We start from the raw sequence: 11994 nt of genomic DNA, 5'->3' as shown, positions 1-11994 counted from the left end.
TCGATCAGAGGGGAGACGGGCGGAGCGGCGCGGAGGTGGAGCGAAGAGCGGGATTGGCCGAGGCGAAGAAGAGGGCGGGAGGAGGGAGCGATGTGGGCGGGGCCTGGGGGTGCCGCGCGGCGCGCCGTACCCGGGGTGTGGGGCCAAAGGGGAGGGGGGGGTGTGGGGCCGAGCCCCAGCAAGCACGCGGAGGCAGCCGCGGGTCCCATCCGGGCTGACGTTTATTGGTGCTTTCCGGCTGCGGCCCTACCGGCATCACCGCAGCGCGACCCCCCCGGCTCTGACCCTGCGCCCAACTCTGCGCCTTCCCCCGCCCCGGCAGCGCAGACGCTGCAGCGCGGAGCCCCGCGGGACGGGCCGGGACAGCGACCTGCCCACAACGGGAAGGCGGCCACAGCCTCCCGAACGCTCTGCCACCGGCCCCGTTTCATACCCTACAGCTCCTCGGCAGCGCCCAGACGCAGCCCCGTTGCCCTCGCCTCCATAGGGCTGCTTGCCGGTGAGAAGCCCACGCTGAGCCCCACAGCCATCGCCTGCAGCCCCGCGGGAGCCCAGGAGCGGCTATGCATTGAGGAAGGAGAAGGCCGAGGGCTCTGTGTTGCACGGATGAGGCACAGTGTCATCCTGGGGCCGTGGCAATGTCCGCGGGGTGAGCGCTGTGCCCGGCGGTGCCATCAGCTCCATGCCAGCAAACAGGGACGGGCTGTGGGGCGGCACCGCCGTCGTGCCCACGGCCCCCACCGACCTCCTCGCCGCCTCCTGGCCGTGTGGGACAGGCAGTGCCGTGGGGCCGGGCTGCTCCCGGGGCTCCGCTTCCAATCCTGGCTCCGTCCCCACGGCTGGTGCACTGCCGGGGGGTGTGGGCGCGCTCAGGGGCTGCAGGATGCTTTCACCGGGCAGGGGGGGGATGTCCGTCAGCAGGTCCCCAGCGCAGGGGGCTGAGCCCTCAGCGAGGGCAGATGGAGCTGAGCGCGGGCGTGAGGGTTTGGGGGACGGGCGGCCTCTGCACAGAGCCTCGAACTGCCGCAGGATCTGGGAGGAGAGGGAGAACGGGACACGGTGAGCATCAGCAGCACGAGAGGCTTGGCCCCGGCCCCTTCTCCCAGGGACCCATGACCTGGGCATCAGTGCCTGCTGCCACCCTCAGGGCAGAAGGGTCTGCAGGCTCTGGGAGAGCAGCACAGTGCTGGCACACGATTGCTGCCCATCTGTTACGCACAGAACCAACTCCAAGGGTTGGTAGCAAGGGGTGCCCCCAGGGACAGGGTGACAAGCCCCGAGAGCGCTGCAAGCTGGGGAGGAGTCATGGGGATGTCCCGGGAGTCACCTTGGTTGCTCGGTTGGCCACAGGGCTGGGGCTGCCTTGGCTGAGCTGCTGCAGTTGCTGTCGTGTCCCTGCAAAGATCTGGTCCAGAGCCAGCAGGTCGGAGCACATGAGGGACGAAATGGCACTCATGGACCGCTGTGGGGAGGCGAGAGCTGAGCAAAATCTCCAAGCTCGGCGGAGCAGCTTCCCCTGTCCCTCCTGAGCCTGCAGCCCCCCATGGCAGATGCAAACCAGCAGCAGCCCTGTGGGCACTCACCATGCGGACGTTGTCGCTGGGGTCCTCCAGGGCCCGACTGAGCAGCTCCAGCACCACCTCGCAGTTCAGCAGCCCGCACCTGGCACAGAGACAGCGGTTACGGACACATGCAGCACCCCACAAGCACTTTGGCCCTGTAGCCAGGGCCAGCAGAGTGTGTGGGGCTCACGCTGACCCACCAAGCCCACAGCACAGACACCCACGCTCCTGGGGAACGTCCACCTCGGGCACTTACTCCTTGAGGAAGTGCTGTGCCTCCTCCCTGGTCAGGAAGACCCTGGCACCCTGGGTCAGTGCCGACACCAGGCTCACCTCCCTCAGGCAATCACCCAGGCTGTCAGCATCCACCCTGCAGAGGGAAAGCACAGCGATGGGGACAGCCCTGCTCCCTCCTGTGTATGCAGCATCCCTACAGTCAGCTCTATCTGGCTGAGGGCTGCCCAGGCCAGGAGGACAAATGGCCCCAGAGGAACAGAGCCTGCCAGCTCCAGGAGATGGAAAATATGGTAGGGAAAAAAAGGGCACCGGGCAGGTGGAGAAACCATCTCAGAAGAACTCAGAGCAATAGAAGCACGCCTCGTTTCCCATTCTTACCTCTCAGCCCCACTCACCAGCTCCCGGCTGGCCCCAGAGTGGCTGTCGCTGCCTGATTTGCTGTAGGTGTCTGAGGTGCGGCTCAGGTCACCATTCTCCTGCGAGGAGTTCTGGGAGCTGTGCCCGCTGTCCGCCTCCTCCCAGCCGCCCCCCGCCAGCCCCGGCTGGTGGCTCACTGCAAGGACAGCAACGGCAAACCAGGGAGTGACGTGCTGGCCCCAAGGAGACCAAACCACAGCAAGGTGGGCAGCTCAGGCAGTGGGAGACACACCTCGGGCAATGTGAGCTGTAGTGGCTGCTGGTGGATTGGTTGAGCTGGCCAAGCTCCTGGCAGGAGAAGGAGCCGTCACAGGCTGGTAGGCATCCTCATGGAGCTCCCCACAGTGAGATGGGGGTCCCTCCGGTGAGGGAAGCACAGCACTGGCCACTGCTTCAGCTGCTCGCTGGATGGTGCTGAGCAGGGCTTCACCTGCTGAGGATGGGAAAGAGACTTGGGATGCTGAGAGCCTGGCCCAAGGGCTGCGGGGGGCAGCACCCATGCAGGGTGAGGGCAATGACCAACAAGGATTTCAGATGGCACCTACCGGAGCCGCCTCTCTCGCTGCTGAAGCCAAATCCTTGCATGGAGCTGCAGGGACTGGATTTGGAACCCATGCCTAGGGGAGGTATGAGACACAGTCAGAAAGAGCAGAGGCATTTTGGGTCTCCCCTCACTGCTGTTCCTCCCCCAGAAAGCACAGCAGAGCCTTTGGAACTGCCTGGAGGAGCTGGGAGACAAAGCACTTGAAGAGAGCCCTTATGGCAGCCTATGCCCCTGTTCCCCTGGGTACAATTCTCTGTCCAACATGATACTCTCAGCCTGCAACAGGCAGAGCTGTGGGACATCGGCCCCAGTGCACCAGCAAGCAGTAAAAGGGGGCCAGACCACAGCAAGGCACTGGAGCTGGGGGTACAACACAGCCTGCACTTACCTGCAGGAGGCAGGGGACGGGCAGGCAGTGTAGTAACTGTTGGGAGCGCAGCATCCGAGAAGAGAAAGCTGGCCAAGTCCTGCCAGGAGAGAGGGATGCTTGAGCAGAGAGAGCTAGGGAGCGCCAGGCACAAGGAGCAGGAGCTGCTCCAGCCTCCACAGCAGTGCCCAGGCACAAAGGTAACGTGGCCAGCACTCACCTGTGCAGCAGCCCGGACCTTCTGGTTCAAGCTGTTGCCGTGGAGGGGGTCTGGGGGCCCAGTGAATGCTGCAAGGCATAAGGCTGGGCAGGCTGGGGCTGAACCTGGCCTTGGCCAGGGCAGAAGCTGCACCAGGCTGTTCTGTAGAGCCATAGAAGCACCACGCAAAGCCCCTCCCCGCCCCCTGCCCTCCTCCTCACCCCATTACCTGCAGCCTCCCGAATGAAGGCAGCGTTCCTCCTCAGCTGCAGGAGGAACTGGGGTGAGCCCTGGGCACACGTGTGCTGCAGGATCTTCAGCACCTGACAGGGTGTTGGGGGTCCAACATTGGGGTGAAGTGTCCACTCCACAGCTCTGCCACTGCCCCCAGCCCGCAGCAATGCCATACCTTCAGCTTGACGTGGCAGGAGCCGCTGCGCAGCCGGCCCAGCAGGAACTCCAGCAGGCACTGGCTGCTGCCTGCCGACTCACGAGAGATCTCTGGGCCACGCGTTAGGGATGGATCTCACCCCATCGCTGCGCCCACCCCCCCCCCCCGGCCCCGGCTCCCCCAAAGGATACTGCTGATCTCCTCCAGCACAAACCCGGGGCACGGCCCCTCCTCGTCCGCAGTGCCACGCAGCAGCACCGGCAGCTGAGGGTAGGAACGGTGAGGGCCCGGCGCTGCCAAAGGGCCCTACAGAACCCCCCCCCCCCACCCCCACCCCCACCACCCCCACCACCCCTCCAGGAGATAACTGGTGACGTCACGTCCCCACGGTGACGTCAGGCTCCTCCTGGTGACATCACGTCACCCGCCGGCGAAGGCCTCACGGTGCTAAGAGCGGGGCCCGGCGGCGGTCGGGCAGAGGAGACCCGGCGCAGGGATAGGTGAGGGGTGCGGAGATGACATCACGACGGGCAAAGTGACGTCACGCCCCCAGGCAGCCCCCCCCCTCCGGCAGCCCCCCGCCCCAGCACGGCCCGTACCCGGCTCAGGAAGCACAACCGGTCCCGCAACGGTACCGCCATGTCAGTCCGGCTCAGATCTTGCCCGGCCCCACTGCGGCCTCAGATTTCCACCTCCCGGAAGACGAGGCGCACCAATGAGAATGCAAGGTTCACCGGATTCGCCAATCAGCAGTCAAGAAGGGCGGAGCTTCGGGCGGAAGCGGCCGCCGAGGCTGACGCCAGCAGCAAAGGGGCGGGAGACGGGAAGTAAACAACCGGCCTTTTCGCCAATCAGAGCTACCCCTGGCGAGCGGTCAATCAGCAGCTGGTCAGGAGGCGGGCGCTGTGCGCAACCAATCCACGCCGTCGGCAGCCCACTCTAGCCAATCCGAGCAAGCAGAGCACTGACAGACGCAGCGTTCCCCCTATCAAGACGCCGAGGAGGCGGGCACGTGGATGAGCAGGCGGACGGCCAACAGCTCTTCCGCCATCATGGCGGCGCCCATCGCGTGAGGCGATGTCGGGTCGAGGCGTTTGGCTCCGGGCTCGAGCGCGGCTGCGGCGCTTCCCCGCACTGCTGGCGGGCTGCGGGGAGCAGGTGGGGCCGGGCCGGGAGCATTCTCGGTGACCGGTGACCCAGAGACCGCGGTAGGCCTCGGTCACCCCGGTTCTTTCCTCTCCCCGCTTTAGGCCTCGGCTTACGGGCGCTGCGTGGCCGCGGCCTCCGCTGGGAGCGCGGAGCTACGGCGGGACGTCTGCCTGCGGGAGTTCCAGGCCTTGCGGGAATGCTTCGCCCGCGCGGTAGGCCCGGGGGCGCTGCCCCAGAGGGGTTCCGGGTGGGGAGAGTACCGGCAGCAGCGCTCACTCGGTTCCTTCTGCAGGCGGCGGCGACCAAGTGCTAGAGGTGAGGAGGTGACAGCGGCGACTGCAGCTGCAGCGCGGGGGGGCGGAGCTCGGGGTTGGCCGGCATTACGGCCCCGACCGCAGCCTCCTTCCCCCCAAGCAGAAGCTTTTCCCCGCTCAGCAGTGCCTGTGGGAACCGCAGCCCAATTATTAAAAAATTAAAATCAGATAGAAATGCTTCAGCTTATTTTATTGATCTGCACAGCTCAGTCTCCCACCAGCCCCTCCAGACCCGGTACAAACGGTCCCTGGCAAGGAGAGGCCATGCAGGGACTGCACTGTCCCTCCTGGGCTGCTGGGGAATGTCAGAACATCTTTGGTCCTTTGTATTCACGGAGACGACGTCAACGAATCCACGACGCCACAGAGACGTTCAGCAACAAATCCACGTCACCAAATCCACTGCACCACCACAGGGCAGGAGCGCCTCCTCGTCCTGCGGGATGGGAGAGCCCGGGGTGGCCCCAGCACACAGCAAGGTGTGAGAAGGGAAGGCTCCTCCTCCTATAGAAAGGCAGCTGAGCGCTGCAGGGGATGACAAAGCACATCGCCACGCTGGCTGCAGGCTCTCACATTGAGAAATGTGCTCGGGAGCCCCCGCCTTGCCCAATCCCTGCTGTGCAGGGCTCCTGGGTTTGTGCTTTAAGACAGCGCGATGGAGAAGCTCACTTGTACAATGAAGTCCTGAGGGTTAAGGCTATGGCAGTCACAAGGAGACGCACAGGGAAGCGGCGTGGGAGGTCCTGGTGAAGAAGTGGGGCTGAGTCGCAGCTGTTGCTCTGTGTCTCTGTGCTGCTTTAACTCAAGGATGTCCTTCAAGCAACAGGTGCGCGTCCCAGGCGCACAGCAGTCTTTGGCTGCTGGAGCAGACATGAGCAACGCAGCCAAGGCCCACTTACAGAACAGCGTGGCTGTCCTGCAGGCCTGGTAACGCCCTGTCTCTGGCTCCAGGAGGTCCCACTGGACACGAGCTCAACGAGGCTACTTTACCAAAGACACTTTTGAGATACTGATATAAAAACCACCACAGTGATGAGGTCTGTAGACTCCAGGCTGGGGAATGTCAGCCGTTCTAGCGTGAGCTTTGGGATTTGATTTCTTACATTCGTAAGTCAGGATGTAAAAATAAAAAACAATGGGATGAACCACAGTCTGGGAGCCTGCAACAAACCAGAGCTCTTCCCTTCCTTGCTCATAAAATACATTTTTAAGGGTAGAGTACTGACATCTATGGATGTAAAACACAGCATGGAACGAGGCTGGGAAGAACACACAAAACAAACAGCTCCATCGAGTTACAGAGAAGAGGTAGGTATGCTTGAGCCAAGCCCCTCGAGTCCGCCCTTTTAAGCCACGTGTTTTGTTCCTAAATTAGTTGCCCCTTGCAGAAAAATCAAGCTGGAGAGGGGGCGGTCTGCAACCCCCGGGTTGAGCTTTGAAATGCACTTTGGACTGAAGAAGTCAAGCTTGAAAGCAGAGATGAGAGTGCGAGCATCCAGAGAGGGTGAAGAGAGAGCAGAGCTCATCATTATTGCTAATGTGTGGCCAACCAATTAAATCCCTGGGAGTAGAGGCAGCACAACAGCAGCGGTTGTGCCCGTTTAAGGCAGCATTTCTACTAAACTAGGTCCCTAAACCACAACTATCTCCTAAACATGCAAGACTAACAGCTCCCATTTCAAGAGAAACACCAAAGCAATTAGCTAAGCCTGTCCTCAACTCAGTCTGCCTTGGTGCTGCTCCAGAACAAAACCCTTCACAAGTCGGGCATCTCTCCCCAGTTCTGCTCCTGCAGACCCAGACCCCTGCCCCAAAGCCCTGGCTGGAGGAACCCAGAGAAGCCTCTCCAAGCAGGCAGGGGAACCTCATGGACAGACACCTGGGCTCTGAAGGGGGAGCTGAGAGCTGGAGGGAGAAGGCAATTTGATATGAACAAGATGTTGAAAACAGCCCCTGAAAGCTGGCAGGGAACCAAGTTCAATGGCAACCTCTGAAAGCCAGAGGACAGCGGGAGTTTTGCTTTCACAGTTGTCACCTCCTCAGCTCCCTGCAGGCACACAGGGGAGGTGGGTGACCCTGCAGGGGCTCCAGGAGCCCGCAGAGCACTTGCAGCTCCAGGAGACCCCGCGGATCGCACGCTGCATCCAACATCACACGGCTGGCTCGGTGACTGCTGCCTGAGCAGCAAACAGCCGGAGAACTGCAGCCTCCCCTGCAGAGCCTGCCAGCCTCGCACCCGTGGCCAACACCCTGAGCCACCCACGGCGCACGGCCACCCTCTCACATGCTCCCATCTGCCTCCGTCATCTGCTTGATCTGCCGGCTGTGGACCACCTGCTGTGCTCCCTCTGCCACTTGGTTCAGGCGTGTCTCCAGAGCGCTGCGCAGGTCGTTCACTTTCACATCTGGAAGGGGGTTGAGGCCAATGAAGACCCCTGCCCCCTGCGCAGCTTCCTCCTCCTCCTCCTGGCGAGGCAGCAGGTCCCGCCTCCTCCGCCGCAGGTCCAGGTCCACCTGCAGTTTCAGGTCCCGGTTCGGTTTGATGTCATGATCCTGCTTTTGGTCCTCAGGGATGGCCGCTCCTTTCTCCAGCTTTTGGGCAGCAGCGTTCTCAGGGCCCGGTTTCTTCTCAGCACCGTTTGCCAGCCCTCCAACCACACGCCTCTGCTTGCCCTGGAGCTCTCCCTGAGGGTCCTGGGCTACATCCACCACCCTCTCCCGAGGATCCTCTTCCTTCCCCTGCCCTTTGCTGGCCAGGTCCCCCCGTGAGGCTGGCTGCTGTTTGTCAGCCCCTTCAGCATCTGCAGCTCTTGGATGCTCCCGTAGGTGCTGCTCACTCCCTGCCACGTTCCGTTTATTCAAGAAGTCCAGTGCAAGTGCCAGGTCTTTGGGCTCCACCTGACTCACTGCTTTGGCTTTAAGGTCTATTCCCGAGTCTCTTTCCAGACTCTTTCCTGCTACTCCCTGAACTTTGGCAGCTCCCAGCTGTTCTCTTTGGATAGGAACTGTAGCTGCTTCCACAGCTTTCAGGGAATTCTCGTGGACATCTCTTCCAGCTTTGGCTTCATGACCTCTTCCTGCTTCCTCAGCCAAGGGCTTCTTTTCTAGGTGGTTTCTGGCTGCTGGAACACGTTGGGCATCTCCGTGAAGGGGATCCCAGTTCTCTGCGGCATTTCTAACAGCTCTGTCAATCTCCTGTTGTGGCACCTTTCGCTCCTTGGGAGGAACCCCAGGAATCTCACGCCTGTGCCCAGCCTCCTCCAGCCTTCCTGCCGTCACCCTGCGCTGCTCAGCTGACTCAGCAGGCTGCCTGCCTGCGCCCGGCACAGGGTGCTCCGGTGGCTCTTTACCGAGTGGCTTTGCAGCGCCTTCTTGCTTAGCTCCTAGGTTCTCTTCCTCCTTACTCTTGGAGAGAGGCACAGCAGGCTCCTGTTGCATTTCCGCTGCAGAAGAAAAACCGACATGTACAACTTTTTTTCTTACAGAGAGCAATAGGTTCCCTGCTCCCACCATGTTGTGCACAACCTGAAGAATGAGATCACTACCAAGGACCAGGTGGGGAAACAGGGTGGGACATGAGCAGGAGCATTATCTCTGCACGAGGGATCCCCACCTCAGAGCTCAGGCAGACACAGACAGGAATAGCTTGCTGCAGACCGAATTTTGCCATATGCTGGAGGGACCTGGATCTCTCCCAGCCTGATTTTGGCGCTGCTCTGAGCAGTGACCAGCTCACAGAGGGCTCACGCTCCCCAGTGGTTTCCTTACCTTGTTTTGGCTTCTCCTCTCCTCCCTCTTCCTGCCTTTGCTGGTGGATCTCCTTGTGCTGCTCTTCAATCACAGCCAGTAGCTTTGCCTGCTGGTCAAGTAGCTGCTTTTGCTGCACCTGCTGTTCTTTGATCACCTGCAGCAGCACGGCGTGATCAAGCATTTTTGCCTGCTCTGCTTCTAGAAACAGAAAAAAAAAGAAAATCCATGACCCCAAATCCTCACTACTCACCTCTCAGTACTGGAGGGACTGCAGTGGCTTTCTTCAGCAGGAAAGTCCTGGTCTGCAAATGCCGCTGGATGAGCCAACCCCCAGCCCTCTGGAGCAGGAAACACCATGGCAGGACCCCGCACAGCTCTGGCTGTGGGCACTGCGGGAGGGTCACGTCCCACGTGGCAGCAGGGGGCCGGCAGCCTGCATGCAGCTCCAGGGCAGGCTGCAAGCACAGCGCCAGGCAGCAGCTCCAAGCGCTGCGACCGGGAATCCTGCCCACCAGCGAGACCCCACGGAGCGAGTTACACAAAGCAGAGCACGGCTCAGGCCAAGCAGCAATGACTCAGGTTGATTCACTCGCTGCGAGCTCCACGACACGCACAAAATGGTCCCAGTGCTGCTCTGCTGCTGCTCTCCTCTCAGGAGCCACTGGATGTATCCCATCTGCACCGCATGGGTGTTTGGCACTCTCCTCCCACATCAGCCAGCAGCTTTTTCCCCAAACTTGAGGTGTTTCTCAACCATAATGCCCCAAAGGAAATAATGTCAAAATTAACAGCCTGTAAAACGCCATCTAAATTAAAACGGGATGCTGCTCACGTTAATCCCTTCCCAGCACACACCGCCTACCCCAGTCCTGCTAATCACCCACAGAGTGATTACGGAGAAGTATTTCCAGTTCACGTTACAGTGCTATCAGCCCAGGGCCTCCGGAATTCCCCTCTCACTGCGCTGCAGAATGTCGGGCTGCGGGGGGAGCACGGCCTTTCAGAGCACAATTGACTCCTCACGATCTGTTTATTTTTCACACTCGGTTCAAAATAAACAATGAAAGCATTTCTGCCATCTCCCCTTCAGAGCCCGCCGGTCCCAGCGCAGCATGGGAACAGTTGGGTTGAGAGCAGGCGAAGGTTTAACGCCAAATCAAAGCGTTTCTGGCTGAGAGCTTCGCAAACACGCGGAGCTCCGTGTTTGTGTGGCACACCTCTTCCCCGCAAACAAAGGCTGTGCTGCCTCCCAGCTCCCCTTTGATGTCGGGAAGCAGACCTCAGCCAGCGCTTGGGCTGGGCTGGAACAGGCGCTCTTCATCAAAACATCAACAGTCATAAAAGCGAAGCACTCGGGCTCACCCTGCCGAGGGCAGCGCAGCCCCGGGGTCACAGCGCGGCGCTAGGTGAGCACGTGGCCCCACGGAGGGGGCACCCCGGGCTCCCCGCCCCGCAGGGCACCCAGCTCTGCCCACGTTTTGCAGAATCCAAACGGCCTTACGTTGGCCGCGCTCAGATCCCGTCAGTGCTGCTGGCACCGGAGCAGGAAGCCGGGGAGCAGCCGTGACTCACGGCCCCGCGCCGGCCTCGCCGTGCCAGGGACTCCTCCAGCAACGTGCCAACCTCCGCCGGAGGCGTCAGCTGCAGACAGGCACTAATTGCTGCCGTCGCCGAGGTGACTCTGGCCCGAAGCTATGTGCTCAGCAGAGCCAGGCCTGGCAGGGCTGGCACGTTCCTCCTGCAAAGGAATCCTGCGCTGGCAGCCCACGTCCCGCACTCACCCTCCAGCTTGTTCTCTGCGTTCTCCGCTTGCCTGTCCTCGCCGTTCCGGCTCTCCCTCTGCTCCAGCTGCTGGGGCTCAGCTGGCTCCACGTGCTCCGGGAGGGGCAGCTCTGGCTTCTCACCTGCAGACAAACAAACCAAGAGGCGCTGGCATCGGGGAGGAGCTCATGGTGCTATAGTGACTCCGCGTCGCGTTGTCCCTGCCCGTGCCAGCACAGTTTATATTCAACCCGATGACTGCAAGGGAAGTAATAAAAAAAAAAAAATATTTAACAATCTTATAGACTCGTGGCAGCAAGCCAGTGCTAACTACCTCAGCCAATTAAAATGCACAAATGGCTCTAAGTCACTTTCAGATGGGCACTTAGCAATGTGTTACCTGTCAAGATCTCCCAGCTCCGCATCCCCAGTGAGTTGGGAGGCGCGCAGGAACAGCACAGCACCTGACATTTAGCAGGCTGGCAAACAACTGTTTGACAGATATTACAGTAGCTGTCAAAGCCACCAGATTCCTCCTTTCTGCCAGCAGCTGCTGAAGGGGCTGTGCACGCTCATGTGCTCATCTTGTGAAATTAGAAGGAAACACCGGGCTGGAGGATGGAGCAAGGACACTGCCCGGTCACCGGGGGCACATTACAGGACCGGGGGATTTGCACAGAGCCATGCAGAGGGAGCTTACCAGGCTCTGCTTCCTTCTCCAGGGACTTCACCACTTCCTCCGCCTTCCCGGGGAACTGCAGCTTCATTTTCTCCCCATCACCTGCAGCCTCAGCGTTCCTCTCACCGGCCAGCACAGCAGTTCGAGCCTTGGCATCCGGCGCGGCTCTGCCCGGCTCCTGCTCTTTGTACGGCGGCCGGCCATCCTTCGGCACGCTCACCTCTGGGGCGTTCTTCAGATTCTTTACAGGTTTCTCAGTCCCTCCCCACGCGTGGTTCTCAGCCATCACTTCTTTCCCCTGTGCCTCCTTCTGGGGATGCAGCTCAGCCGGCTCACGCGGCGCTGCCTTCGGTGCGTTCCCTTCGTCTCCTCCAAGCACCTGCTTGTTCTCAGCAGAGTCCTCACGCTCCCGCCCCATGTCCACCACCACTTCATCGTGCGGGACGGGCGGCTCGTGGCGATGTGCTTCCCCCATGGGCAGGGCGATGCCTAGGACATATGGCAGCAGGGTCAGGGCTTGGCTTCCCCATGCCAGCAGCCTCCCAGCGTGCGTGGCCGTGCCTAGGTACCCACTGCTCCCCCCCCCCCCCATCTGCTCCCTCATCAAGAGGCTGCACTCATAAC

The 11994-nt window shown here is 61.1% G+C and overlaps 3 protein-coding genes across 6 annotated transcripts in view; 1 reads left to right on the top strand and 2 right to left on the bottom strand.

The window, feature by feature from the left end:
* Positions 1-203: 203 nt before the first annotated feature.
* TEPSIN (TEPSIN adaptor related protein complex 4 accessory) lies at positions 204-4393 on the bottom strand. Of its 3 annotated transcripts, none has more exons than XM_420075.8 (13): positions 4317-4393; positions 3909-3981; positions 3736-3827; positions 3556-3649; positions 3348-3415; positions 3149-3227; positions 2762-2833; positions 2449-2649; positions 2178-2352; positions 1819-1932; positions 1584-1662; positions 1328-1462; positions 204-1032 (listed from the first exon to the last, which is right to left on the bottom strand). In XM_420075.8, the coding sequence occupies exons 1-13, from the start codon at positions 4356-4358 to the stop codon at positions 562-564; spliced, it is 1695 nt and encodes a 564-aa protein (XP_420075.5). In that variant the 5' UTR covers positions 4359-4393; the 3' UTR covers positions 204-561. The 3 variants fall into 3 exon arrangements, with proteins under 3 accessions (XP_420075.5, XP_004946311.2, XP_046758165.1); XM_004946254.5 differs by having other exon boundaries at positions 2449-2646; XM_046902209.1 differs by having other exon boundaries at positions 3556-3825.
* Positions 4394-4765: 372 nt separating this feature from the next.
* On the top strand, positions 4766-5347 carry NDUFAF8 (NADH:ubiquinone oxidoreductase complex assembly factor 8). The gene is made up of 3 exons (NM_001302182.2): positions 4766-4875; positions 4968-5078; positions 5159-5347. The coding sequence occupies exons 1-3, from the start codon at positions 4795-4797 to the stop codon at positions 5177-5179; spliced, it is 213 nt and encodes a 70-aa protein (NP_001289111.1). The 5' UTR covers positions 4766-4794; the 3' UTR covers positions 5180-5347.
* A 6-nt stretch (positions 5348-5353) lies between these two features.
* Positions 5354-11994, bottom strand: part of SLC38A10 (solute carrier family 38 member 10) — a 31286-nt gene continuing 24645 nt past the window's right edge. For both annotated transcript variants that reach the window (XM_015295619.3, XM_004946256.5), the window contains 4 exons: positions 11392-11859; positions 10712-10834; positions 8949-9128; positions 5354-8623 (listed from right to left, as the gene is read on the bottom strand). In XM_015295619.3, coding sequence (XP_015151105.2) covers positions 7461-8623; positions 8949-9128; positions 10712-10834; positions 11392-11859 — 1934 coding nt within the window. In that variant the 3' untranslated portion in view covers positions 5354-7460. The remainder of the gene's footprint in view (positions 8624-8948; positions 9129-10711; positions 10835-11391; positions 11860-11994) is intronic.

The sequence above is a fragment of the Gallus gallus genome, chromosome 18, assembly GCF_016699485.2.
Source record: "Gallus gallus isolate bGalGal1 chromosome 18, bGalGal1.mat.broiler.GRCg7b, whole genome shotgun sequence".
NCBI lineage: Eukaryota > Metazoa > Chordata > Aves > Galliformes > Phasianidae > Gallus > Gallus gallus.
The sequence above is the reverse complement of the archived record's forward strand: the minus strand, read 5'-3'. Positions and strand labels throughout refer to the sequence as shown.